The 26,459-nt window shown below is 47.0% G+C and overlaps 1 protein-coding gene across 4 annotated transcripts; it reads left to right on the forward strand.

The window, feature by feature from the left end:
• On the forward strand, positions 1-26,459 carry ZHX1 (zinc fingers and homeoboxes 1). 4 transcript variants are annotated; one of them, XR_013233983.1, is made up of 5 exons: positions 7-346; positions 1,736-1,885; positions 5,376-5,510; positions 8,814-9,066; positions 12,985-13,566. XR_013233983.1 is itself a non-coding variant. In XM_077351565.1 (3 exons), exon 3 carries the CDS (start codon positions 13,839-13,841, stop codon positions 16,449-16,451), a length of 2,613 nt encoding a protein of 870 aa, XP_077207680.1. In that variant the 5' UTR covers positions 34-346; positions 1,736-1,885; positions 13,602-13,838; the 3' UTR covers positions 16,452-26,459. The 4 variants fall into 4 exon arrangements, 2 of the variants coding, with proteins under 2 accessions (XP_077207680.1, XP_077207681.1); XR_013233982.1 differs by having other exon boundaries at positions 1-346; positions 5,376-9,066; positions 12,985-13,584; XM_077351565.1 differs by lacking the exons at positions 5,376-5,510; positions 8,814-9,066; positions 12,985-13,566 and adding an exon at positions 13,602-26,459 and having other exon boundaries at positions 34-346.

The following is a 26,459-nucleotide window of genomic DNA, read 5'->3' on the forward strand; positions in this document are numbered from 1 at the left end:
CCTCGCCTGTTGTCCCCCCCCCCCGCCTCCTCCTCCTCCTCCTCCCCGGGCTCCGCTTTGGAGATGCCGCAGGGGGATGGAGAAGGGGCTTGAGCCTCCGGCGGGGCGCCCAGGGGAGGGGGGGGGGCTGCCTGGCTTCCCTCGCCCCTTCCTCGCCCAAGGGCCGGCGCCTAGTTCAAAGTTCACGAAGCATCCTCCTCCCTCCCCCCCCCAAAAGTGCAGCGGATTTTTTTTTTTTTTTTGCAAAAATGCAAGATGGCGGCCTTGCGCTGAAGAGCAGGCCGAGAGAGCGAGGCAGGGGGGGAGTCAGCCTGCAAAAAGCCCGCGGGACTAGATGCATGGCCAGGTAGGGGCCGGGGAGGGACCGGGACGTTGGGGGGAGGGAGGGGGGCCGCCGAGGGTCGGGCTTGGGCTTCGGATCGCGTCCCGCTTCTCTCCCCCCGGTCGCCGCCTGGCTTCCCAGCGCCCTGGCTCCGGGGCTGAGACGGGGGGGGGCGAAGGGGGCTGGCTGCTGGGTCCCCTCGGCCCCTGTCAGAGCTGGAGTTTACTGTGGGGGTGGGGGTGGGGGAGAAGGGGCAGTGGGGAGGCAGGGGGGCACCTCCGTCCTCTCCTCCCCCCTCCCCACTTCTTTGTGCTCTTTGCAAAAGCACAGGGAGTTTCAGGGCGAACCCCTGAACAGAAAAACTGCAGGCGTGCAGAGGGGGAAGTCTTGTCCCAAGGTTTGCAAAGAAGTCTCTGTGGAGATTTGGGGGGGGGGAGGGTCCGAGGGGCTCCTTCTGGGCCATGCTGGCTCCCCTATTGTTTGCTTGGGGGTCCGTTGCGCGTTCTCTGGCCAGGGGGAATCAGGGGGTGTTTGGGAAGTGCCGCCAGGGTGGTCCCCATCCCCTAGGCCCTCATCTGGAAAGAGGGTCCTCCCAAGTTCCCTGCCTGTGCCTTGGTTGTTCGAAAGGGCCCTTGTTCGAAAGGGCCCGCTGGGGGTGCCCAGGCTGGCCAAGAAGGTCCCTTTTCTCGCTTTCATGTTCAGCCAGTTGTTGTTTATTAATGGCTGTCGGACAGGGAGGAGCTTGGGTGGTGTGGTGTTTTTAGGGCGGGAGGCCTGTTGTAGCCCACGGGGGAGAGAAGAGGGGGGAGGGAATAGCGTCGTTTACACATGTCATTCGCTTCTGAGGGTGGCGGGCTTGAAATGAGGTCTTTGCGACCTGTGTAGGAATAGAAAAGAGCAAGGGTCTGGGAACACCTTCAACGCAAAACTGGTGGCGGGGCAGGAGCTGTCGTGAGTCACCACTCTCACTTCTTCAGATGAAGTGAGGGGTGAAGAAGTGGCAGTGACTCACAAAAGCCTGTGTCCTGCCACAGATGTTGTCAAAGGTACTACCGGACTGTGGCTCTTTTCTCCTTCTACAGAAAGACCCTCACACGGCTACCCGTCTCGGAGGTAAGTCTGAGGGAGAGAAAGAACTTGCCCGAAATCCGTGACAGGGTTAAAACTTGATGGCCAGGCACTTTGGTGTGTTCCTTGTCAAAATCTGACCCTCTTAACAAAGAGTACCTAAGTATTATTTATTGTGGACTTTAGGGACCCTGGTCTTTTTTGGACGGTGGAGAACTGTGCTTAGATTGTGGGTTACATCTGTAGGAGGCCACTACAGTTCTCTTTGCTTCTCTTGGGGTAGTCCGTTGCAGTATGGAGAAGGCCAGCCCATGTAAAAATGAAATTGTAATTTTATTTTTGCAGAGTGCCAGTCTGTTTTCTTCGTTAAAGGATGATGATATCGATGATGGTCCATCTTCTGTCCCCACAAATTTGATGGACGTCATGAGCTGCAGTTTCTAAGGAGATCTGCCCCACCAAGGCGTATTTGAAAGCGGGCCTGAACTCAAAACGGTGGGTATTCTTCTGCTAGGCCTTGCTAATTTTATGTTAGTTAAAACCCCTGGGTGGTGCTCTGAAATCTCTTGTTTGGCCCTACCTCACCCCCCCTCCATTCCCTCCTCTCTGTGGCTTTGAAAGTTCACCTCTCCTCTTGTTCCTGCGTTGAGATACCTCCTGCTCCTCCTCGAATTGCAGCACTGCCTTCTTGGCCCCTTCTGCAACCAACAGAACAGTTTTCTCTTGGCCTTAAGGAATCCCCGTGATCCCGCTTTGCCCCGTCTGTCCTGCTTTATTCTCTGCCTTATTTATTTATTTCTCACATTTATATGCCATCCTTCCCTGGAAGCTCAAGGCAGCTCACAACGATTTATAATTTATAGTGGTTAAAACAATTTAAAACTAATAATTTAGATTTAAACTCATCTAAATTTACTGTCAGAGAGGAAGGGGAATAAAGAGCTTTGTAAGTAGAGTCACAGAGTGCATATTCGGTTGTTTCCAACTGTGTCCAGATAGCCTTCATTTAAGTTCTTCCTTTAAGTTGGGCCAGCTTGGGAGTGGCATATATGTAGGCCTCAACCATAGGCCTGGCTGCACAGCTTGGTTTTACAGGCCCTGTGGAACTATTGTAAGTCCTGGAACTATTTTAAGTTGAAGCCAATTTTATTTCTCTGGGGCTGGGGACCCTGAGCAGGTTCTTTGTGCTCAATTACAGTTATCTTTGAGGGGGTGTAATGAAAAAGGCGGCCCCGTAAGTGTCACCCATGAAAAGGCGGCCCCGTAAGTGTCTGTTGTGGGGAGAGGAAAGGGAAGGCGACTGTAAGGCGCTTTAAGCCTCCTTCGGGTAGAGAAAAGCGGCATATAAGAACCAATTCTTCTTCTCCTCCTCCTCCTCTCCTCCTCCTCCTCAGGAGTCTGAGAACTTACACATCTTGGGCCTCCTCTTCAAAATGCACCTTGTTTAAATACCCCACCTACAGAAAACAAATCTATTAATGTATAGTTGCTTGCCCAAACCTGCATGGCCCAGGCTAACCTGCTCTAGTCAGATCTTGGAAGTTAAGCAGGGTTGGCCTTGGCTAGCACTTGTATCTGAGGCCACTGGGTAAGGTCAGGGTCGCTACGTAGAGGCAGATAACTGCAAACCACCTCTGTCCATTTATTCAATTGAAAACCCCACAGAGTTGTCACAAGTCGCCAGCACCTTCCACCATCCTGTGTAGCTGTTTATAGTCATTGCGGAAGGAATGGAACTCAGTGGTAGAGCATCTGCTTAGCATGTAGGAGGTCTCAGATTCAGTCCCCAGTATTTAATAGAGACAGGGCATGTGAAAATCCTCCACTTGAAGCCCTGGAAAGCTGCTGTCAGCCAAAGAAGACAAAAGTAACCCGGGTAGACTAGTGGTCTGACTCTGCAGAAGGTGGTTTCTTGCATCCATCCCCTAGTCCAGCCTTTTTCAGCCTCTTGACCATGGGGGAACCACTGAAATATTTTTCAGGCTTTGAGGTACCGGGAAGTGATGTCCGCTGCCCACGTCTCCCTTCCACGGCCCCTCCCCTTCCCACCCCCTCCAGGGCCATCATTGGCTACTTTGGGAAGGGGCGGGGTAACCAGCCCAAATAAGGGTAGAATCAATTTTTTTTTTTAATTATTTACCTGGAGCCAGAAATGGCCAGCACAGGGAGGGGGAAGTCTGTCCAGGAACCATTTTGAAAACCCCCATGCCGTGGTACCATTTGGTACCATTTGGTACCGAGGTTGGGAAACCCTGCCCTAGTCTCTTGCAATTCCCTTCCCCTTCCTTCTCTGCCTGCCGAGGGCAAGGGTGCCTGCTTTTGCTTCTGTCCTGCAGCACCAAGTCGGTGCTACTAAACAGTTAACAGTAGGAACTGAATGCTGCATCTTTCTCCTGTCCTTTTTATTTTTTTTTTTAAAGCACAGCCTGAGAAATGGAGGTGTTAAATGCTTGTGTGAAATAGAACTGCTACTTTTGGGAATAATTGCTAAAAGTGAGAGCAGTCATGTGGCAGACAGAAACTTGTGAAAAATGTTATCCAGTCTGGGATAGGCGGCTAACCCTGGACATTGCTAAAAAGTTTACTCTGCCCACGAGGAGGAGGAGGAGAGCTGGTGTGGGAGAATGGGGCAGGGGGCTGATCTCAGATATGGGAGGCCCCCCGTTCCAATGCACCTTTCGGCCATGAAGTTCACAACAGTGTTGGGGTGAAATGGAGAACTCAATGATGTACACCACGCTGAGGTCCGTGAAGGAAACGCAGTATAAAAATATAACTGTTTTTATCGGTGTAACTGTTGTTGCAATTCATTTACCTTTGGTTGTTTCCAAATGGCCATCCCTGAACTTTTGGTTGAGAGAGTTAGTGCTGAAAATCCTCATCCACAACTGGGGGTTAGATCTGAGAAGAGAGTAATGCGTAGCAAGCTGTGCTTCAATCCTGTTTATATTCGCCTGCTGTCAAGTTCTGTCGGCATAAAAGCTGCACCTTTCATGACTCAGAAATCAGCAGCCGAGGGCAGGCATTGTCTCTCAATGGCCCTGATTTGGCTGGAGGGAGGGTGGGTTCCCTTTGCTGACCTCTGTGCCAGTTCTCTGTCCAATGTGCCGTACATCCCTTGGTTCGTACAGTGCTTGCCTACCCGGCCCTATTCTCTGGTTTGCTGTTAGGAGAGCAATCCCTAAACATGGATTGCGCTTGGCTCTCCTGACTCTGAAGAACTTATTGGTGTGGAAAGCACCCTTACACATTGCTTGACACCCTTATTCAGGTGCTGTTCTACGGGTTTCTTTTATAAAGTGCGCATGCCCTGGCTCTTTCTGACAAACAGGTGTATGCACCCATATACAGGTTGTATGAGCATTAACTGTTACATGTGAACAGGGCTATAGGAGGTGTGACGTTTGCAGCACAAGGCTGTGCAGTTACTCTTGTCCAAGGCCACAGATTTACGTAGGTTTAAGCCGGACTCTGTCTGCATATGCTCACCTGTTTAGTTAAGGCTACAATATTCAGGAGCACCAATAGCCCTTGTCATCTTGAGGGATAAGAACTCCTCTTACAAGGCACTCTTCCGTTGCATTTTAAGGACAGTGTTCATTTCAATAACTCTTAAGAGGCATTGGAGACTTTTTTCTTGATTCTGTCCACTGATATTTCTCAGCCTTGTCCTCCCACGTGATACTGCCCTGTGCGGAATCAGGCCCTACGGGTCTGAGACTGCTCTGTCAGGGCCCTGAGATCCTCCGGGAGCTCATTCCATCAGGCACGGGCAAGGACCAAAAGGGCCTGGGCCTGGTTGAGGCCACGCAGAATAATATCAGGCCAGGGACCACCGACCTATTGATGTCTGAAGAGTGGAGTGCTCTCCGGGGGGCTAATTATCAGTAATGTGACGCTATATATTTTTATTTAATGAAAATGGACTTTCTTATTCTGCCTGTTGGTTGATCTCTGGCTCTGAATTCTGATGTCGTTTGAACAGATTCCAATGAGTAGCCGTGTTGGTCTGAAGTAGCACAATAAAATCAGAGTCCAGTAGCACCTTTAAGACCAACAGAGATTTATTCAAGGCGTGAGCTTTCAAGTGCAAGCACTCTTCTTCACGAAGTTTGAACAGGTGCGTGCTTGCGTGCATGCTGTTGAGGGAGAGAGATGAGGGCAGGTAACAGACGGGGAAAGCAGAGTGGCCGTGAGCTAGGAAGCTGGAGAAGAGCAGGTCCTCTTACCTCTGACTTCTACATTGGTGGTTCCTTTAAAAATGAATGGGGCTCAATTCTAGCTTTATTTGAGAGAGTGTGTTTTTTAATACCTGAATTTACAATCACATGTACCCCCCCCCCTTAAGGATTTGTGGTTCATTATTAACACCAGGGGCTTGCACAACAAAACAGAATGAGATTCCAGTGGCACCTAAGATGCATTCAAGGCGTGAGTTTTCGTGTGCAAGCATTCTTCCAGGGGCTTGGTATCTGAAATACTATGTCGCTTGCTACACAAAGAGCCCAAATTTAGGTGACTCGGGTGTCTCCAAGCAAGGTGATATTTTAGCAGCACCAGTGCAAACTATTCAGTTTGTCATATAGGTGGGTCTTGACTTGACCCCTGTTGAGACCTGGCTCCAGGGCCTCAGCCAAAGAAATCTCTTGGTTTGAGCCATTTTTATTCGAGAAATTGAATAACAACCACAAAATGTAGGCAGCTGAATTTTTCCTGTGCCTGTTTTTCACTCTGAGGGATTTCTTGCCTTGCCTTCAAATCTCAAAAGTAAGATGTTGGTTTCTTCCATGCAGCAGTACCAAAAAGTAGGCTTGCCATCCTCTGGGTAGGGCCTGGACATTTGCTGAAAATGCATCTGATCTTCAGATCACAGAGATTGGTTCGTCTGGAGAAAACAGATGCTTTGCAGAGTGGGTTCTGTGACTTACTATCCCACTGAGTTCCCCCCTTCCCAAAACCCTACCATCCTGAGGCTCTTCTTTCAAAATTTCCCTGAATTTTCTAACCCAAAGTTGGCAGCCCCATTCAAAGGTAACAGCTGGACATGGTGCCAGTTAAAAATGAGAGAGATCTTCTTTCTCTGAAACGATGACACCATTTAGCAGTTTGCTTTATTGCCATCTGAATATTAACTTGTTTGACTATGGGACAAGGAAAAAATGAACACTGAAAGAGGCAATGCTTCATTCGTGGAAGAAAGGCTGGGAAAGCGGGTAGCCCCCAGAACAGATGGGCTAGGATGTCTGCCTACGCATGGTTCCTATTAGTCATTTGTTGTGGAACAGATAGCCCAACCAGAAAAAGAAGACTCAACTCTTTTTCCAGTTCACCCAAAACGTTTTGGGCTGGCTGCTTAGCCTTTGGCTAAACAGTGAATTTATCTAACTAATTTGGGCTCATTCCACACATGCTGAATAATGCATTTTCAATGTGCTTTTTGCAGTTGGATTTTCCTGTGCAAAACAGGAGAATCTGCTTGTAAAGTGCATTATCCAGTGTGTGCAGAGTGAACGTGGGGAACAAATAAGGCAGTGATTCCTGACCCTTTTGGGTACGGGTCTTTGGCAGCGATTGAGTTCGTGCATTTGAAGTTTCCCTGTTTTATAACTGTTATACTTGAGGCATCCAAGCGAAAATCAATAACACCGCAGGAGCCTGTGACCCATTTTCACAGGCTTCGTGACACACTTCTGAGCTGGAACCCACAAGCTGAGAAATGTGGAAAGAGGCCACAGAGTAAGTGATTACCGTCAACTGTGGGCTTAAAAGCCCTGAGCTCATTGCTATTTCTTCTGTTTTGTCAGGAAACGTGGCCCTGTGGTCCTCAGAACCTCTCGGAGCACTTTTTTTTTTGCACATTTGGATCACTTAATAGGGACCGTGTACTTAATGGAAAATGTCTTGCTATGGGGAGGAGGGACTAGTCCTTCCCTTCCTGCCAAAGAGCTCACGGTGGAAATCCTGGACTTGGTTATTGGCCCTTATCCATCCTGGAGGCTAGATTTGGGCTTGGTAGCACCTTGGAGAGAAACAAGATTTTTCTGGGTATAAGTTGGGGAGAAATTGAAGCTGGTCTTGGGGAAAGGAGCAAGAGCCCGTGGGAACTGATAAAAACCCTTTTCTCCCTATGCATTTCCAGAAGTTGTTCGGGAAAGTAACTGCAGTGGGTAGGAAAATATACCCTCACACAAACAATGTGGGTTTGCTGATTGGATCCATAGTCTGAGTAATTACACACACACACAAGAAATCTGACAAGATTGGACTATTTGGGGCTGTCCAGGGCAGGTCACAATCCAGAGCAGGTATAATAATGAAATAATAGCAGTCCAGTTTAAGGTAGGGGTCCAGTTTAAGGTAGTCACACTAAGGACCTTGTTGTTGTTTTCTTGCCCTTTTTCTTTTTACTCCATTAGCCCAGGAGATATTGTTCTGGAACTTAAGCTTATAAATAAAGTTTATAAATAAATTGGGGGGGGGCAATTTGGTGTTTTCACATCTTGGCAACAGCCCCTTATATAAGGAAGGGCTGCCCAGGAAATTAGCAGGCAAAGGAGATGTAAGCTGGATCCTCCCCGAGCTATAGTAAAATCAAAGAAATCGGATTGGTGGCAGAAATCTTTGTTCCATTCTTTTAATTGCTTTTTTCTTTAAATTCCCAAGGGTTAACAGGAAAAGGCAGAAGAACAGGGTGGGAAAAGACCCCTCCCCTTCCACAAGCTCCCTTTTTTGTGACTTTTAAAAGCTTTTCTTCAATGACTGCATTGAACAGGCCACCAGTTGCCCAGAAAAATAAATCAATCCTATATTAACTTCCTTTTGGCAGTAAAGGAATAGAACAGCAGCAAAGGCACCACTGAGAACATGTATAATATTTATGGAAATGTAATGCTGTCATTTTCACTCTCTATGCTAGTTTTGGTTTTCCTTTCAGGCTCAATGGAGGTAAAAGTGACCCAGAGGCCACTGGAGGGGTCGTAGGGGTCCATCCCACTCCGATCTTGTTCTATCTGCTCTGGTTCCCATTCCTCTTTCAGGCACAATTCAAGGCACCTTCATACTGTCGGGAAATGTGTGCTAGAATTTATAATCGATAATTTGAATAATTTGAATAAGTGGAAGTGAATTGTTTTATGATTATGGTTGTAAATTTTACCGGGTTTGTCAGCCTTACTCAACATTTTATCGTTGAGAAAGCCCTGAATCCAGCTGCACCCCACCCCCCCTGAGTCCTTACCCTGTTTGCCAGCTTCAGATTGTCATTTTGTCTGCTCGTGGCAATGCTCCACAAATCTTATTACATGCAGATAAAATTCAGATTATTGAGTATAACAATAATAACTCGTAAAGAGTTCAAACGTTTTGCTCTGCCTGAGGAAGAGATCTTTCGATAACTCGAATATTTACGTGTGTGCCTTGCCAGAGTCCTCAATTAGGTCAGTCGACCATGTTGCCGGCGCCGTTTCAGCCAGAGGGCCTCGTAGGGGTTGCCTGATGAACAGGAGATCCCCTGTGCACAAAATGATGTGGACCATTCCTCTTGGCATGGGGAGTTCTGCTGCTTGGGCAATTTGGTCTGAGCCATGCTGGGCCTGCAGAGCTAAGCATTTGCCCCCTTTTGGATCCCGGCCTCCAGATACGTTGGTGATGACGGCCTCAAATACGTAAGCAATCAGGTATTTTGATGGATTTGTTCATTTTCAGTACTGGCTTGTAAGGGTCTTTTTTTCCTTGGGGCAGAATAGTTCACCCTTTTGCATTGGTAGTGCAAAGAAAAATATTATGTTTGCATTTTTTTTAGGAAGAGATGCTTGCCACGGAAATAAAATTTTGAAACTGTTATAGTGCAGATGATATTTCCTCCTGCAGCATTCCTACCATACCGAATTTCCCCCTACAAATACTTAAATTAAAATACAGCTGCAGTATTAAATGGAGTTGCAAAGTAAATTCTGTTTTGTGACACTTAACCTTACATAAAAGAAGCCTGCTGGGTTAGACCAGTGGTCCACCAAGACCAGCATCCTGTCTCACACAGTGGCCAGCCAGTTCCTCTGAGGTCCATCAACATGGCAGAGAGGCCAAGGCTTTTCCCAGCGTTTTCACATGGCACTGGGATTCAGAGGTTTCCAGGGGCAATGAATAATTGATAACCCACAAGTTGGTTACCAGTAGCAGAGAGGGATGGATCTCTGCACTCTTTTGAAAGCAGCAGTGATCAGAAAAGCAGTTAAATGGCTCTGAGACATTTAAACCCCTCCTTTTTTTTGCAGGGAGCAGGATTCCCCTCAGAAAAACAGCTGAGCGGCAGGGAGTAGAAAGGGAGCCATTTAAACCCCTGATTTCTGCACTTCATGAACTGACATAAACTACCTTAAAATTTGTGAAAGTTCCTGGTGGCTCTTCAGTTTGCAAACATTGCTTTACAAACCGTGAGCCAGCCAAAATTTGTCACACACTTTTGTTTGTGAGCTGATTTGTGCCCAGTCCTGGAGGCTGGCCCTATGGGTAAGGTGCTGGGGACACAAATCATATATTGTGAGTACAACCACTGGAAGTAGTAGGCAGCAATGTGAAGCTTCTGCTTGTCTTGAGACAACAATACCCACTACCTGTCCGTAGGATGTGAAAGTGAAGCTCGGTAAAAATGAAAGAGAGAAAGCAGGAGAGCTCAAAGATCATGGCAGGTTTAACTCATATGGGCCAGAAGCTTAGGATTTTTTTAAAGACACCTGAGATCTGTCTGGGTTGCTCCCTGGTCTGAATAATGGCCCAGGGACAGAAGAGAAAGAGCAATTTAAATTGAGGCAAAACTGGTTACCCCTAGATACACTGATCTCGTTAGATCTCAGCAGATGAGTCAGTGCTGGTAAGTATCTGGATGCAGAGACAGGCAATGGCAAACTACCTTTGTCGGTCTTTTGCCTTGAAAACCCTACAGGGTCACCATAAGTCAGCTGCGACAACTATAGAAATGGGACCGGCCTCCAGGGTGGTAGATTAGGGGCACTATTGAAGCTAGCAAGAGAAAGATGTATTTTACATCCAGTCTTTTCTCATGAGTGTTGGGTGTGGAGTGTGAAAACTTGGACACTTCACAAAGAACCAGTGGACCTAAATAGTCATTTCCCATGACACAAAGTTGAAGAATGGCCTGATAGATCTTGTGTTAAAAAGGAGGTGCAGTAAGGTTTTGCAGTGAGGAGAGGGCTTTCCAGTATGTGGGTCTTGCTGTGCTTCCCCCAGTGTTAACCACAGGTTGTTCAGTTCTCCCCGTTGTTAAAAATGTTTACCAAATTTTTCAGCAAATCCAGCCATTGGAACTGTTCCTAGCTTTCGGAACAGTTTTATCAGTATCGTTTTAGGCTGTTTCTGCACACAGGCTTGCTTTAATTGGCATGATTTTATTGACTTTGACTTGTTTTATTGAATTGTTTTTATTGGCAGGATTTGTTTTCACAGACTTTGTTTTGTGGCTTGGTTCTGTTTTATGGTTTTTAGTTGTGAGCTGGTCTGGAGAAGCAGCCGCCTGCAGATTTTCTGAAATACATAACTGTATCTAGTGGATTTAAGTCTGTTTCGGGGTGACTGATTAGTTTGCTCTGCATGCTCTTAAAAATAATTGGCCAACTGTCCTTTGCAACCTTGGGAACTAATGAGACCTGGTCACTGACGGGGAGGTGATCTGCAGGCTTGGTGGTGGGGAGTGCTGTCTAGTTGCAGCCACCTTACAGCAACCCCATAACCATTCAGAAGTGGTTAGCCATTGCCTGCATCTGAGTAGCAATCCAGGACTCCCTTGCTGGTCTCCCATCCAAATACTAATCAGCTTCCAAAATCTGACGAGATAAGGCTAGCCTGGGCCATCCAGGTCAGGCCTTAATTGCATAGAAATGTAGAGACGATTGCCCCTCACTGGCAATTTTCAAGCAGCCGCTGGACAGGTACTTCTCATGGATGTTTTAGGCTGATCCTGCATGGAGCAGGGGATGGGACTAGATGGCCCCTCTATGATTCTAAATGGAGGTTGTGTGTCAATTGGCATGATGTTGCTTGTTGTCTGCTCCTTGCACAGGTTGTGCTCACAATATAGGACTTGTGCCCCTAGCACTTCACCCATATAGGGTAAGATGAAGCACCCGCCTCCAGGATGGTAGATTTGGAGCACTATTGAAGTTTTGCTTGCTGCCCAAATCTGTGGCAAGCCTAAAGCTCAGAGCAAAATGATTCCGAGCCAATTAAACCAAACAGTTGTCTTTTGTTAAGAGCAGAAAGCAGACGGCTCACAGCCATTTCAACCCGTTTTCTGTTCTTCGTGATCTGCCACAAACTGCATCGAAATTTGTTGAAATTTGCAGCAGCTCTTCAATTCACAGACATCGCTCCATAAATCTAAACTTGCACATTTCATGATAAACTTTAGTTTCTGAGTTGGTTTAAGCCTGTCCAGATTGGTTACCTGCTTCACTGCATCTCTGAGGAGAGTGGATGGCCATGGTCTTCCTACTTCCCTGCATTGGGGGGGGGGAGTGCCGATAACCTGCCTTTCCATGGGGGGCAGTATGGTACATTGGATACCCTACCCTAGAGCAGTGGTCCCCAACCCGTGGTCCGCGGCCCGGCACCGGGCTGCGAAGACCTCGGCGCCGGGCCACGGCTGCTTCTTCCCTCCCCCCCCCGAAGTGAGAAGCTTGCCAGGCTGCGAGCAAATCGGCCGCCAAAGCGGCCAATTAGCTCGCGACCCAGCAAGCTTCTCGCTTCGGGAGGGGAGGGAAGAGAAGCTTGCCGAGCCGCAAGCTAATCGGCCACTTTAGCGGCTGATTTGCTCGTGGCCCGGAGGGGCCGGGGGGGGGAGCCGTGGCCGCCAGCATGGCAGCGGCGCATGCGCGGACTGCCGCACATGCCGTTTGTGCTGGGGCTGTGCACGGGCCCCCGGGCCGCCCTCTCCCACCACTTCGCCGCAGCGGTCTGCGGCAAGCAGAAGCTTGCGGACCGCTGCCCTAGAGCACCCAACTTCTTTGGGCTGTTTTTGCCATGCCCACTTTGACTATATATAGCTTACTTTAGTTAGAAACCCAAAGGTTGAGCTGCAAAAATAATTTTTAAAAATTTCCAGATATTTATTACATAAAATGCACTAATTCAACATAATAAAAACATAGTCGTCATAATTTAAAAACATCACATTTCTAACTGCACAGGAAATATACCCACATAGAATGGACCAAATGCATTTCAACCCCGAGGAGTCTTCCTTAGTGGTCAAATTATGTTTGGACTGTTTCTTCCATGCCAGCTTTAACTACATATAGCTTACTTCAAGTACCGTATTTGCCGGCGTATAAGACGACTGGGCATATAGTTAATCTGAATTAAAACCAGTTTTCAAGAAAAGAGAAGTGTATGTAATGGCAATTTTCTGAATGAGGTGCTAATTGGAACTTAACTCTTGTACAAACAAAGCTATTGTGGTATTTGGCAATAGGAAAATAACTGGACAATAAGTATTCTGACTGTTCCCCAACTACTTTGTGTTTTCCAGTTTTCACTAGGAATCATCTGTTTAACCGATGGAAAACATTTTTTCTCAACAGCTTTCCCATGAGATTCGTCAACTGGAGATGCTGCGGAGTAATCGAGGTGTACATGGGTGCATCACCTCTGACCTGTCTTCCTTTTAAGTGCGGTGCTTCGCTCTCTCAGTAGGCTTCCAAAAACCATCAAGCAAGGTGTCCCATCAGCTTAGTATACTCTACCTACCATGTATTATGGTCTGCCATCTGCTTAACAACATTGCCATTCCTACGGTTATAGGGAGGCAGAACTACCAGGATGTTTTACTGAGTCCCCTGATAACTGTGTGCAAGGTCCTGTCAGGTCACAGCTGACCTATGGCAACCTGTTCTCAAGGCCAGAGACAAGTCAAAGTGGTTCGCTATTGCTTGTGTCTGCATAGCAACCCCAGACTTCCTTGGTGGCCTCCCATCCAGATTCTGAGGGTTGACCCCACTTAGCTTCTGAGATCTCATGAGATCAGGCTAGCCTGGGCCATTCAGGTCTTGCTTGGAGCTCCATAAGTGGCACAGGGTTGCAATATTCCTGCGGTAGTCTTGTTGAAATACAACTGAAGGTAGAGGAAGGCATTTGTCTCCATGCAACAGCAGCCACTCCATCGAACCAATCTGATTTTCTATTCTTCTTTGTACTGCAGGTGCAGATGTTAAGAAGTTGCTGCTCGTTCTTTTGTCCTTCCGACTGCAAGCTACAGGCTCACCTAGTTGCACTACAACAATGCTGCTGACGTGATCAATGTGCAGAGTTTGCCATGCGTTGACTTGTTGTATCTTAAAGCCATTATTCGAAAACCAGCCGCCTGGAAGTTGTGAAGGAGCAGTACCAACATCGGTTCCATTGGGAGAGCGATACATATATATTTAACTTCAGCAGAATGGCAAGTAAGCGTAAATCCACCGTCCCCTGCATGGTGCTTGCGAGTGAGCCAGATCCAGACTTGGAAGCTGTGTCTGATGTCGAGGAAGGACCACCTGTGACCACGCCGGCAGGAAGTGTGACCAGCGACGAGGATTCTCAAGAATACGTGGACCCGGACAATCAGCCAAACAAAAAAGTTGAAGGAGGATACGAATGCAAATACTGCACATTTCAGACTACCGATCTCAATATGTTTACGTTTCACGTTGATTCTGAGCACCCCAACGTTGTACTAAGTTCCTCTTACGTCTGTCTCGAATGCAGGTTTGTTACCAAAAGGTATGATGCTCTTTCGGAACATAATGTGAAGTACCACCCCGGAGAGGAGAACTTCAAGCTGACCATGGTGAGGCGTAACAATCAGACCATTTTCGAGCAGACGGTGAACGATCTTACTTTTGATGGGAGTTTCGTGCACGAGGACAGAGCTGAAGAGACGGAAGCGTCCGAGTCTCCCTATTCGGGCATCTCGATTAGCAAAACCCCCATCATGAAAATGATGAAAAACAAGAACGAGGCCAAGCGGATTGCGGTTCTTCATGGTGCTGCCGAGGAACGTCCTGGGGAAGAAAAAGATACTGAAACTGACCCGGATTGTGAAGAAATAATAGAAAAGCCGGTTTTGACTGTTGCGGACTCTAGCACGAGTAACACACTGGTTACAGAAACCATTAGCACGATTGTGAATCCCACCACAGTGATCCAGCCTACGCAGGTGATTGCCACCATAGCATCTCCACAGAATAACTTAATCTCAAAAGTCTTGATCCCTGTCAACAGCATCCCTACCTACAACAGTGCTTTGGATAGCAACGCCCTCTTGCTTAACACCTACAACAAGTTTCCCTACCCAACCGTGTCGGAGATCGCTCTTCTTGCTAATCAAGCGAAATACACCGAGGAACAAATCAAAATCTGGTTCTCCGCCCAGCGCCTGAAGCATGGGGTCAGCTGGACGCCCGAGGAAGTGGAAGAAGCGAGGCGGAAGCAGTTCAACGGCACCGTGCACACTGTCCCTCAGACAATTACGGTAATCCCGGCGCACATTTCAACAGCTAGCAATGGCCTGCCTTCCATTCTGCAGACGTGCCAAATTGTGGGCCAGCCCAGCCTGGTTCTCACACAGGTTGCTGGCACAAGTACGCTTCCGGTGACAGCCCCGATAGCCTTGACTGTGGCGGGGGTCCCAAATCAGCCCCAGCTGCAGAAAGCCCAAGTCCAAACTGCACCGCCTGTTGTTGAAGCCAAGCAAGTTGCCGCTGTCCCTGCCGCCGCCCCAGCTGCCGCCCCAGCCGCCACCCCAGCCCCTCAGCCTACCAAACCAGAAGGGGTGATTGCAAATGCAGACGTTGCTGGAGTGCGTGCCAAGAAAACAAAAGAGCAGCTGATGGAGCTTAAAGTCAGCTACCTTAAAAATCACTTCCCCCAGGACTCCGAGATCAGTCGGCTCATGAAGATCACAGGCCTGACAAAAGGAGAGATCAAGAAATGGTTCAGCGACACCCGGTACAACCAGCGAAACTCAAAGCATAACCATTATAATAACCTCAGCAACGATTCCTGCACTATCGTAATCGATTCGAGTGATGAAACCAACGAATCCTCAGCACTGGTCTCGCCGCAGCAGAAGCAGCCGGGCAATGCGTCAGATGGTGCCCCGCAGAAATTCAAAGAGAAGACCCCCCAGCAGCTGCAAGTCCTTGAAGAAAGTCTCCACAACAATTCCATCCTTACGGAGGATGAACTGGCGAGGATAATGTCGGAAACGAATCTGACCAGGGAAGAGATTGATGCTTGGTTCACAGAACAGAAGAGATTCAAAGGTTTAAGCGAGGAAAGCGAGGAGCTCAACGAGAGCAATGGGAGCGTCTCAAAGGAAACATCCACAGAAACATCTGGTGGCGAAGGGGCTCCGAAATCAGGAAAGCTAAGTAAAAAGTCGCCAGAGCAGCTCCACATGCTGAAAATGTCATTTATCCGGACTCAGTGGCCGTCTGCAGAAGAGTATGATAAGTTGGCTGAAGAAAGTGGACTTCCTCGGCCAGACATTGTGAGTTGGTTTGGAGATACTCGTTACGCTTGGAAGAACGGGGGCCTGAAATGGTACTACTCCTATCAAGGGGCCAAAGCAAATAGTGTGAACGGTCAAAGCGGTTCCCGGAGGAGAGGGCGAGGAAGACCAAAGGGGAGAGGGAGAGGAAGGCCTCGTGGGCGAGCGAGAGGGAACAAAAGGATCAAGCACTGGGACCGGACTCCGGTCATCAAATTTAAAACTGGAAAGGCGATTCTGAAGGATTATTACCTAAAACACAAATTCCTTAACGAACAGGACCTCGACGAGCTGGTGGCCAAATCGCACATGGGGTACGAGCAGGTCAGGGAGTGGTTTGCGGATATGCAGAGAAGAGCCGAACAAGGCCTTGAGCTGTTTGATGAGGAGGAAGAAGAGGAGGAGCTGCTGGATGAGCAGGAGGATGACGAGGACAAGGAGGACGATGAAGAAACAGATGACAGTGACAATTGGGAACCCCCACGACATGTTAGACGTAGGCTCTCAAAATCAGACTGACATGTAAGTTTCCGGGTTGTGGGGAACCGTAATCTTGCTTTGCTGCACCAGGAGTTTGGTGCTGGTTCTAGTGACCGCCAACTTAGAATTTGGTCGTTCGTGGAAAGGGGGACTGGGCTGCTGACTCATGCAGCTGACTTAGTCTCGGTTAGCAGAAGTGGAAAAGCAAGTCCAAGGTTTGGAATTGCAAAAACCATCCACCTGCCCAGATTCTGCTCTCCTCCACATCTCTACTGCTAGGGGATACAACGTGTTAAGGAACTGTATGTTTTATTGCCTTATGTTTGTTTGTTTTTAAAATCTTGTAAGGATACAGGTGCATTTTATTGTTTTCCTCCTCTTGCCAGAGGAAAATAAGTGCAAAACAAAAAGGTATGATTGTAGTGTTCCTTGCGCAAATGTGTTTGTCTTCCTCCCTTCCGGCGTAAGGAAAATTTCAAAGGTGTACAAGATGGGTAGGGATAAAGGATACCAAAGGAATGTGGCAGCAATGAGGGTGAGGCTTGTTTGATGGTTTTAGTTGAGGGGTGAGTGGCTTTTAGAACAATAGAGGGGAGGGAGGAATACCTTTGTTACATATGGAGCCATGTGCTAGGTTTACAGAACTCTCTCAAGCTGTCTTCAGGGAGTGAAGGTTGGGCCAGAAGTATGTTTTTTTAAAAAAAATATTAAACCGAACTGGTGTGTATCATATTGAAAAACAAGATAAAATACTGCAGCCAATACCAAAACTTGCTTTCAATAACACATCCTTTTCGAAACGTGTAAGTTAAAGTTTCTTTCCATACGCAAAAGCCCCCAGAATTCTACCCGGTGTGTGTCTTGAAAAGATAATAAGAGAAGCAACATTAAAACGTTTGCATGGATTGCTTTCGCTTGAAGCAGCCGCCAGATTCTTCAGCATGGGACGGCCGGACATTTTGAGGCCGTGGCTTCTTTATTCTTCTCTACCCCTCAGATGTGCATACCAAGTAGCTTGGCTGAGGAAGGCCAAGCCTTACCATCTTGCTGGCTGGGACTCCTCCTGTCCCCGGAGCAGCGCCCATCACGTTGCCGGCACCCTGCCAGTTTACCCGTCTTGCTTGAGAAATTGCATGATCCAGTCCGAGGGTGGCCTGTGAGGCACCATGTCTCACCTGGCTGCCCCCAGACAGACACATCCTTTGTTGGTGGAAGAGCACCTTCCCGTTAAGAAAGGGAGATCGCAAACAACAAAGAATAGCGGCTGCGAATCTGATAGAACTGCAAAGGCACAACTGCACGGATGTGGCATGTAATTTCACAAAAAGTGGAATATGAAATGTGACCGTTGTGACTATTGTTCATTGTCTGGAAGCCATGAAAGAAGTTGACTGAGTTTTGGGGTGTAAAACGTTGTTGGAGACAGCAATTATCCTGAGGCCTACCAAGCCGCTCTGTGGTTTCTTTCTATTTGCATTGTGGCAGTCATCATTGATAGGTTGATATTAAGCCAGAAACATTGTACCTTAAGAGCAGGGATTCCCAGTCAGGGTTCTGGGGAACTCTGGGGTCACACGGCCTTCCGCAGAAGTTCGGATGGCCACTGACATCACTAGACGTCAATGTGGCCCCACTTCCCCTGTTGCTGTACAGGCCTAGTCTCCTCCTCCACAGTGGAAATGATAAATGATCGATCAATTGATTGGCTGGCTCCTGCTTTCCTACCCACTTTCCTACCCACTTTCCTACCCACTTCTTTGAAGGGGCATGTCACCACTTCTGGGGTTCCTCAAAGCCTGGAAAATATTTCAGGGGTTCTTCCATGGTCAAAAGGTTGCTTTAAAGGTTTCTGAAAATATTTGAAGGGAATTATGTCAGCACAGGGAAAGATACTGGAATCTTGGGAGATGTCTAAAGTAGAGAGGGAGAACAGGCCTAATCCTGTAACTCTTCAGACTGAATAAGAAAGTTCAAGACCATTCTGTCTTGCAGAGTGACTATAGAATCATAGAATTGGAAGGGGCCATACAGGCCATCTAGTCCAACCCCCTGCTGAACGCAGGATCAGCCCAAATGACTATCATTCAGCCAAGAGACAAGAAAGCAAACTGCTTCCATGTTGACTTCCAGCAAGGGCAATCTTCAAAATGTGAATTACACATAGTCCCCATGATTGGGAGTCAGTGGTCCAATCCATTAAAACCTCTTGTAAACCGAAACGGGAAGAAGTTAGCAGGCAATTCTTGGAACCCCTGGCAGATGTTGACAGCTTCTTTTTTCAGAACTTGTGGGTTTGTGGTACAGATTCATGACAGAATACTCGAGAGCCTACAAGTTTTGGCCAGGACTCCACTGTTTTAATTCATCGGAGGAGTTAAAGGGCACCGTTTCCTGTTTTTGTATCTTTGGGTGTTGCTAAGTAATTCACACGGTTCCCACTCACCTCCTTTGTCTTCTTCTGCAATGGCAGCCCAAGCGAATAAATTCTACAGCTAGTATGACCAGCTAGTATGGAAATGAGCTCATGCAGTTAGTTACTCCTGCAGCCGCCCCGCACAGTCGGGCTGCACTGACTGTTATGCATTTGGCACTCAGCTTTATTTTGCCATCACTTTTCAGAAGGGTTCTGCATTTGATAGATGGTACTTCTTTTTCTTTTTAGAAAGCTGCCTTCCCCTCCCACAGTGCCTGAGGGTCCAACTCTTAACAGAGTATTAGAACCGGGTTCAATTTGTTAAAATAGAAATGCAGCAGTCCGATGTGCCCTGCTTGTTGCCCTGCTCCTTCGTTTGCCGCAGACCCAATGCTGAAAAACATTAGTAAACTGCATGTGAATGTGTGTTCCCTTTGGGGGAAGAGCATGGTTTAGCATTGCAAGTATACCAACCAAGGTTGATGCTCACAAGCTTATTTATTTAAGGCTTTTTCTGTCCCGCCTTATCTCCTTAGACTCAAGGTGGCAAACAGTGTAGCAGCCAAGTTGCAAAGGCCAAAAGCAAGAGATTTAAAACACACCATTGATCAACGTGAAAGCATTTAGACTTAAGCCGCCAAAGAGTTGCAGTACGCAGGATCAGCAACCTCACAGCCAGATCTGTGTTAGGAAAATTCATCCTCCGCCAAATTCATTCTGAAACGGGGACCGCTTTAGGTGCATGTGTAAATGATGTCAAGTCGCAACTGACCTGTGGTGACCCCAACAAGAGGGCTTTCAAATCATGTGGGAACCATAGAATCATAGAGTTGGAAGCCAACCTTCCTGCTCAATGCAGGATCGCTCTAAAGCATCCAGGAGAAGTCTCTGTTCAGCCACAGCTTGAAGACCGCCAGTGAGGGGGAGCTCACCACCTCCTTAGGCAGCCCATTCCACTGCTGAACTGCCCCGATATGTAGCCAGTATTGTTCTACACGTAGTTTAAATCTATTACTACGGGTCCTACCCTCTGCTCCCTGCCCTCCTCTAGTGACAACCTTTCAAGTACTTAAAGAGAGCAGAGGTAATTTGCCACTGCCTTCCATTGCATTGCCTTCCTTGATGGTCACACATCCAAGTACTGAACAGGCTCATCTTCTGAGACCTCATGAGTTCAGGCTATACTAGGGGTCCCTAACTTTTTTGAGCCTGCAGGCACCTCTGGAATTCTGACCCAGCATGGTGGGCTCAGCCACATAACAGCTGCCACAAAATGTCTGCCATGGGAACCGGAGCTTGCCATGTAATGGCTACTGCCACTTCTCCAGAGTCACGCAGAAAAGCTCCTTGTGTTGTGGTGGCAACTGCTGCTGAAGAAACGTTTAAAAAAAAAATCCGGTCAGTCAATCAAAGCTCCAACAGCCAGTCAGAAGCTTTGCTGAGCAAAAGCCTCACTTTCCTCTGCCCAGTTTCTGGGAGAAAAACCTCTCTGCAGACACTGTGAAAGGTGTCAGTGGCTGTGAACCAAAGCCACATTTGAAAAATACATTAATTGATCAAGAAGATTCTAAAGACTCATGTACAACTGAAACCTTTCTTTTGGGACTAATGCACAGACAGCTAGGAAAAAGTCATGGAAATTTGTTTTTATATATGGCAATGGCAGCAAGGTTATTATATGCTCAACAATGAAAAGGTCTGACATTACCCACAATGGAAGAATGGCTGGTGAAGATGAAGGAACTTGCAGAGATGGCTAAACGTACTGCTTTGATCAGAGAAAAGACAGCATCTGCAGGAATTGCCAACTGGAAGCCCCATACAGACTTTTTGTGTGAAACAGAAGGAAAAAAGCAAACCGATGATTTGATGATTAAGGGGGGGGGAATCAGGTAATAGGAAAAAATAACTTTTTCTTTTTAAGTGATAAGTTCATAATTGTATGTTTATTTGTCAGAACAAATAGGAAACTTCCTTCCTTCCTTCCTTCCTTCCTTCCTTCCTTCCTTCCTTCCTTCCTTCCTTCCTTCCTTCCTTCCTTCCTTCCATCCATCCATCCTTCCATCCATCCTTCCTTCCTTCCTTCCTTCCTTCCTTCCTTTCCCTTTTATAAATTTTATTTATTTATTAAGGGATTTATATACCGCCCCTCTCGAACATACCGTCTCAGGGCAGTTTACAGAATCCGAAATTCAGTAAAACCAGTATTCCATAAAACAATATAAAATAGATTAAAATTTCGAACCACATTTTTCTTTAAAAAAGGACGGTGACCGCGTTGAGGGCCCCGTGCCATCTTCCCTCCCACATGCCTCCAAAAATGTCACAAGGACAGTGCCCTCCTTGCTCCCTCTGGCAGGCAGTTTCGAGGTGATGGGCCCACCGTGGAAGCATAAACGGCAAACTCACTTCTGAGAATGGTGCCTGATTATATGAGGGGAACGATGCCTGTGTCAGTGCAAGTCAAGTCATTAGGCCATGGTTAATGTCAGTCGGAGGTTGGGACTTGCTGTGAGCCCAGGGGAGCGTGCATTTCCAGGTTTGTGATTTTGATCTGCAGAAGCGGAACGTTTGCAAGGAGTCAGATTTGCATCCGCACTCAGCTCTGACATTGCAAGCCAGTGACTGATAAAACAGCGGTCAGATAGTGTTAACCCTCAATGCATTCAAAGACATTCTCTTTTCGCAGTGGCTGGAGCTAGAGGGGAAATAATCCCTGCTCATTCACAGGATGCAATACGGCAGAGATAAACAAGTCTGGGCTTGCTAGAGGCTTCGCAGGGCGGTGGCTTCCAGCAGTGCGTGTGGAAAGCAGGCCTGACGACCGAGCTTGTTTTTGCTGTCACAAGATTATTTGTCCTGCTCCGCTCTCCTGCCGTGAATATATCTTAAGAGCAGGTCCCTCCACCACCCAGTGGGAAGAGCTGGTCTTAGTTTTCAAGCTTCCCGTCATGCAGTAATGTTTTATTCATAGCAGTATAATCATGTGGAGATGACATGCTTGTGCAATCCTGAAGACACTTTCCTTGGACGAAACCCGCTGGATAGATCTGAGTAGGATTCGGAGTGGACCTTCTGAAGATTGCTCTCTAACAGCGCCATCCTAAATACAAGTTATGCCCTTCTAAGTCCACTGAAGTCAGTGGCTTTAAAATGGCGTAGCCCCACGCGGGTTTGCACTGTATATCACCTTGTGTTGACTTTTTAATATTTAAACTAAACATAGCCACTCCAGAAGAGGGGGAAGCATTCTTTGTATATGGAGAGTTTGTTAAAATCAATGGGGGGGAAAGAACGCTACGTTTATTTTGCTCATCGGAAATCTGTCTCCGGATATTTGTAGGCTTTGGGGGTTCAGAATACCCAAAATAGTACCATCAAGCTCGAATTCTCCCTAGAAACTGAAAGGATTCAACTATCGTACTTCGATCACATTATGAGAATATGAGACAAGACGATAAGGCTGAGAAAAGTCGAAGGCAGCAGGAGAAAAGGAAGACCTATGAGATTGACAGAATCAATAAAGGAAGTCACGGTCTTCACTGTTTTTGCAATACCCAAGCATGGGTGTTAACAATAGGACATTTTGGAGGTCATTAGTTCTTAGGGTTGCCACAAAACAGGAACGACTTGATGGCGCATAACACACACATGCACGTATGATGGTATAAGTGCCAAAAGGCCACTAGTAATGGGTTAAGGCCACCTGAGTTCATGCACATGTCACCATTTCCAACAAAAACACAAGATCGGATCTCAACCTGTGGAGTTGTAATGTGTTCAGTTTTGACTTTGCTGCTAACCAAATTGAGCTCATATCTCAACTATGAGTCACTCCTTGCTTTTCCCCCATGGAGAAATGCCACAGCTTTCCTAAAACAAGTCATATGAGTGTTTAGCGCTGCTTGATACTGACCCTGTATTTTTACCACATCCTATGAAATGTTGTCTAAGAGATGGGCAATCCTTGTTCACTGCAAAGGTCATAAGGGCACTTTGATTTTACGGATGGTCAGAGAAACAGAGCTCATGGCTGACGTGTTCGGCTCACAGATGCTTGTGGAAGTTGGGGGCTCAGAAGATGGCAGTGCAGCGTCGATCCTTCTATCACGCCTTTGGATCCGATCAAACTGATTTTAAATTCCAAGAACAGAAGCCCGAAGAAACAGAATCAATGCTGGATTTACCTAACTCTTGCGTTGGAAGGTTTGGGGATATTAATTGCAGTTTCATGTGTGCCCTTTTTGCTCCAGTTAAGTGTCATCCTTGGGAGTCTGTTAGTATGTTCATGCTAGAAGAAACATCAGGAGCCAACAAGAACCGGTGTAACACCATCCTGGCAGCAGTCCCTTAGTAGGGGCATGAACTTTTGGAAGGCACATGTGGCCTGAAGCGGGGATGAAGCCCAACCCAAGGCCCACCCAACCAGGGGCAGGACGGGTCGAGAGGGAGTAACCTCTGAATAGTGAAGAGGCTGAGCAGAACCATAGAAAAGACAAGGCGAACAGTTTGTTGCAAGAAGAGAACTTAATACTGGCCTGGAAGATAAATGATACCAAAAAAAGAGATTTCACGCACGCTGCTAGATTGAAAGATTCCATGCTGCAGAAAAAGGCTCCTCACTAGTAAACTGGAATCAATCAAAATCAGACTCCAGTGGCACCTTTAAGACCAACAAAGATTTATTCAAGGTGTGAGCTTTCGAGGGCAAGCACTCTTCCTCAGACTAATGGAATCAATTAATGTAATCCATAGTCATAATTCCTGCTCTGAGGAAGGCTTAGTTGTATCCAATGGCCTTTTACTTCACAGACAAAGGGCACCACAAAGGCTGATATCATTCTGTCACTTGTTTGTAGTGAATTACCCTGACCTGGAGGGCTATGATTTGCCTGCTGTCACCAGATCTTGGAAGCTAAGCAGGGGTGGCCATGACTAGTGTTTGGATGAGAGATCACGCAAGAAGGACCAGGGTCATGACCCAGAGGCAGGCAATGGCAAACTACCTCTTAAGTCTCCTCTTCAAAACCCTGTAGCAGAGGTGACCAAGCTCTCCAGATGTCCATGTACTACAATTCCCATGAGTCCCTGCTAGCACAGGGTTGTCCTACAGGGTTGCCATAAGTCAACTGTGACTTGACGGCTCTTTCTGCTACCACTCAACTCCTTGACTGAGTGGGCTGTTGCCTGTCCTTTAGCTTTGCGGCCAAAGGGCTCTCACTGAGACTTGGGTTTCCCCCACAAACTGGCACTCATAAGTTTTCCTTGACGACTTCTCCCTGCAGGGGTTTTCCTGAACATATCTTCATTTTTCTGAACTGAAAAAAACCTTTATAATTTAGCATGAACTAAGGGACTTTCCTGAAGTTGTGCAGGTGTACACTGAGGAACGGAAGGAGTCAGCCAGTCTTAAGAGGTTCTTGGGTTACCCTTAACATCTCACAAGTCTGTCGTCTGTACCTCTTCATTTGAGTTCTGGGCCCGATATCCTTGAACCTGTTTGGTGGGAAGGGGGATATTTAGTTACCTGTTTCCAAGTTGAATATGCCTTTAAGGTCCAGTAGCATCCATAGAATCTTTCCTGTTGCCCTTGGGCAGGCTCGATCTTTGCCCAAGATAGAAATATGGTGATCCGATGGGGACAAAGGAAGCTGCCACATTCTGAACAATTGCTCTTGCTCAAAGTTAGAAGCTGCTGCCTCAGCAGGGGCATGATTGCTCCCTCCCATATAGCTGCAGCTTATGAGGACAGTAACTTCCCCCTTTATTAAACAACAACTATCTGTTCCATGCTTCGAACATCTCAGAAAGGCACCTGCATCGGTGCTTTCAAAATATGTGAGTTATTTAAAACTCACCCGTCCGGATGATTAATCAGCTCACAATTCTGCACTGTAGGTAGGCTTTTTTAAAAGAAGACATCTTAGATGCTTTCTAGGAAGTCGTTCTGAGAAGCAAGTAAAAAAGGAGAAGCTGGTGTGCCGTGCAAAAGAAAACCACCAGTAAAAAGCGGCCTGCTGCCATTGCAATAATGACCAATGGGGCTGAATGAGAATTTGAGCAGGGTTTGGAGCAGGGGTAGTCAAATTGCGGCCCTCCAGATGTCCATGGACTACAATTCCCAGGAGCCCCTGCCAGCGAATGCTGGCAGGGGCTCCTGGGAATTGTAGTCCATGGACATCTGGAGGGCTGCAGTTTGACTACCCCTGGTTTGGAGGTTCCTGTTCTACTTCCTGTTCTGCTTTAGACATGCTTCCTTCTTTGAGTACGCTGGCCAGGGAATGCTTATTAGACTGCTTTCTGGTCCAGCTGACTCTGCACCTGGGCAAGCTTTCTTTCTAAAGGTACATAGAAGGAAGGCATTTTGGTGCTGATTAAGTGAGCCCTGAGCAAACAAGAGTGTTGTTTCTCTTTATATTTCTTATACAAGTTTGCAGAGTGTTTTGGCCTGACAGTACTGTGGGATTTCTGGGTTTTTTTGGTCTGTGTTGTATTTGTTTACAGCCCGCTTTCTCCCAACTTTGCTGTGAGCAGAGAAAAGTGTGCGCAGGCACGACGCTGCGAGGCCCCAAGCCAGCCCTATGACAGAATGCAGCAACAGGACTTCCCGACTGTTACAAGATGCATTTCAAAAACGGTTTTCTTCCCAGTTTCGGGTGGCGGGGGGGGGGGAGATAACAGTTCTGATAATTTGGTTTTCTCCTTAGGATACACAGGGTTGAAAGATTTGCACTGAATAGCACAAGAGATCTGAAATCCCAGACTTGCTTCAGTGAAGCTCCGGCAGGTTTCGAAAAAGTTTTCCTTCGATGTGTACAATAAAACATCTTATTTTGTCCTGGCTGTTGCATCAGTGCATTGTGCTGTGTTTGAATCATGGAAGATGGTGCTGCTGTCATTATGGGCAACAATTTGAGCTTGGCCTGGAGCAAATGACTGAATCTGTCCCTGGTGCATTGTAACTGCAGGTGACTGAAGCTACTGGGCTCCTTTAGAAGTGAAGATTTTTGTTGCTTGACCAGTGCACAGCAGCTGGCTTACGGGTTTCTTCCTTTCTAGCTGTCTGGAAGTGAAGAAGGGGGAAGTGGTTTGGTGGAGGAGGAGGGAAATATCCAGGTCCCAGGGCTCTGATTTACTGTGAAGGGGGTGGTGGAGGGAGGGTCACCTGGTCTTTTGTGAAAGCGAGAAAAGTACCAGACATTCAACAACCCTGGCACTGGACTACCCCACAAGGATCTGAACGTCTTGAGCTGTGCCAAAGTTTAAAAAAATAAAAAATAAACAAAAACTACAGCTGGAAAGAGTTCGGCACGTGTACATAAGACTAGTTATAAATTGACAACTTGTAAAAGAATAATTGCAAAATAAGATTTTAATTTTAATAGAGAACATTTTTATTCTGCTTACATGATGGAGACTTTCTGTTTTAAGAACTGTATTCAAAAGGGGGAATCATTGACCACTAGATAGATGTTTGTTTGTTTCTTTTTGGGGGGTCTGGCTTGTACTGAAAACTGTTATGTTCTTAGTTTAAAGATGGGCTTCATTGCCTGTGTTCTTTGATATGTGATTTAAGCTTATAGCTTTGAGTGACCAAACATTTTACAGAGTAAAAGTTCTTAGAAACAAGTAAA

This window comes from Paroedura picta, chromosome 9 (genome assembly GCF_049243985.1).
Source record: "Paroedura picta isolate Pp20150507F chromosome 9, Ppicta_v3.0, whole genome shotgun sequence".
Lineage (NCBI taxonomy): Eukaryota > Metazoa > Chordata > Lepidosauria > Squamata > Gekkonidae > Paroedura > Paroedura picta.

Bases quoted from the DNA above. Each gene is read 5' to 3' on its own strand.
- ZHX1 (XM_077351565.1), top strand. From the start codon at position 13,839: ATGGCAAGTAAGCGTAAATCCACCGTCCCCTGCATGGTGCTTGCGAGT.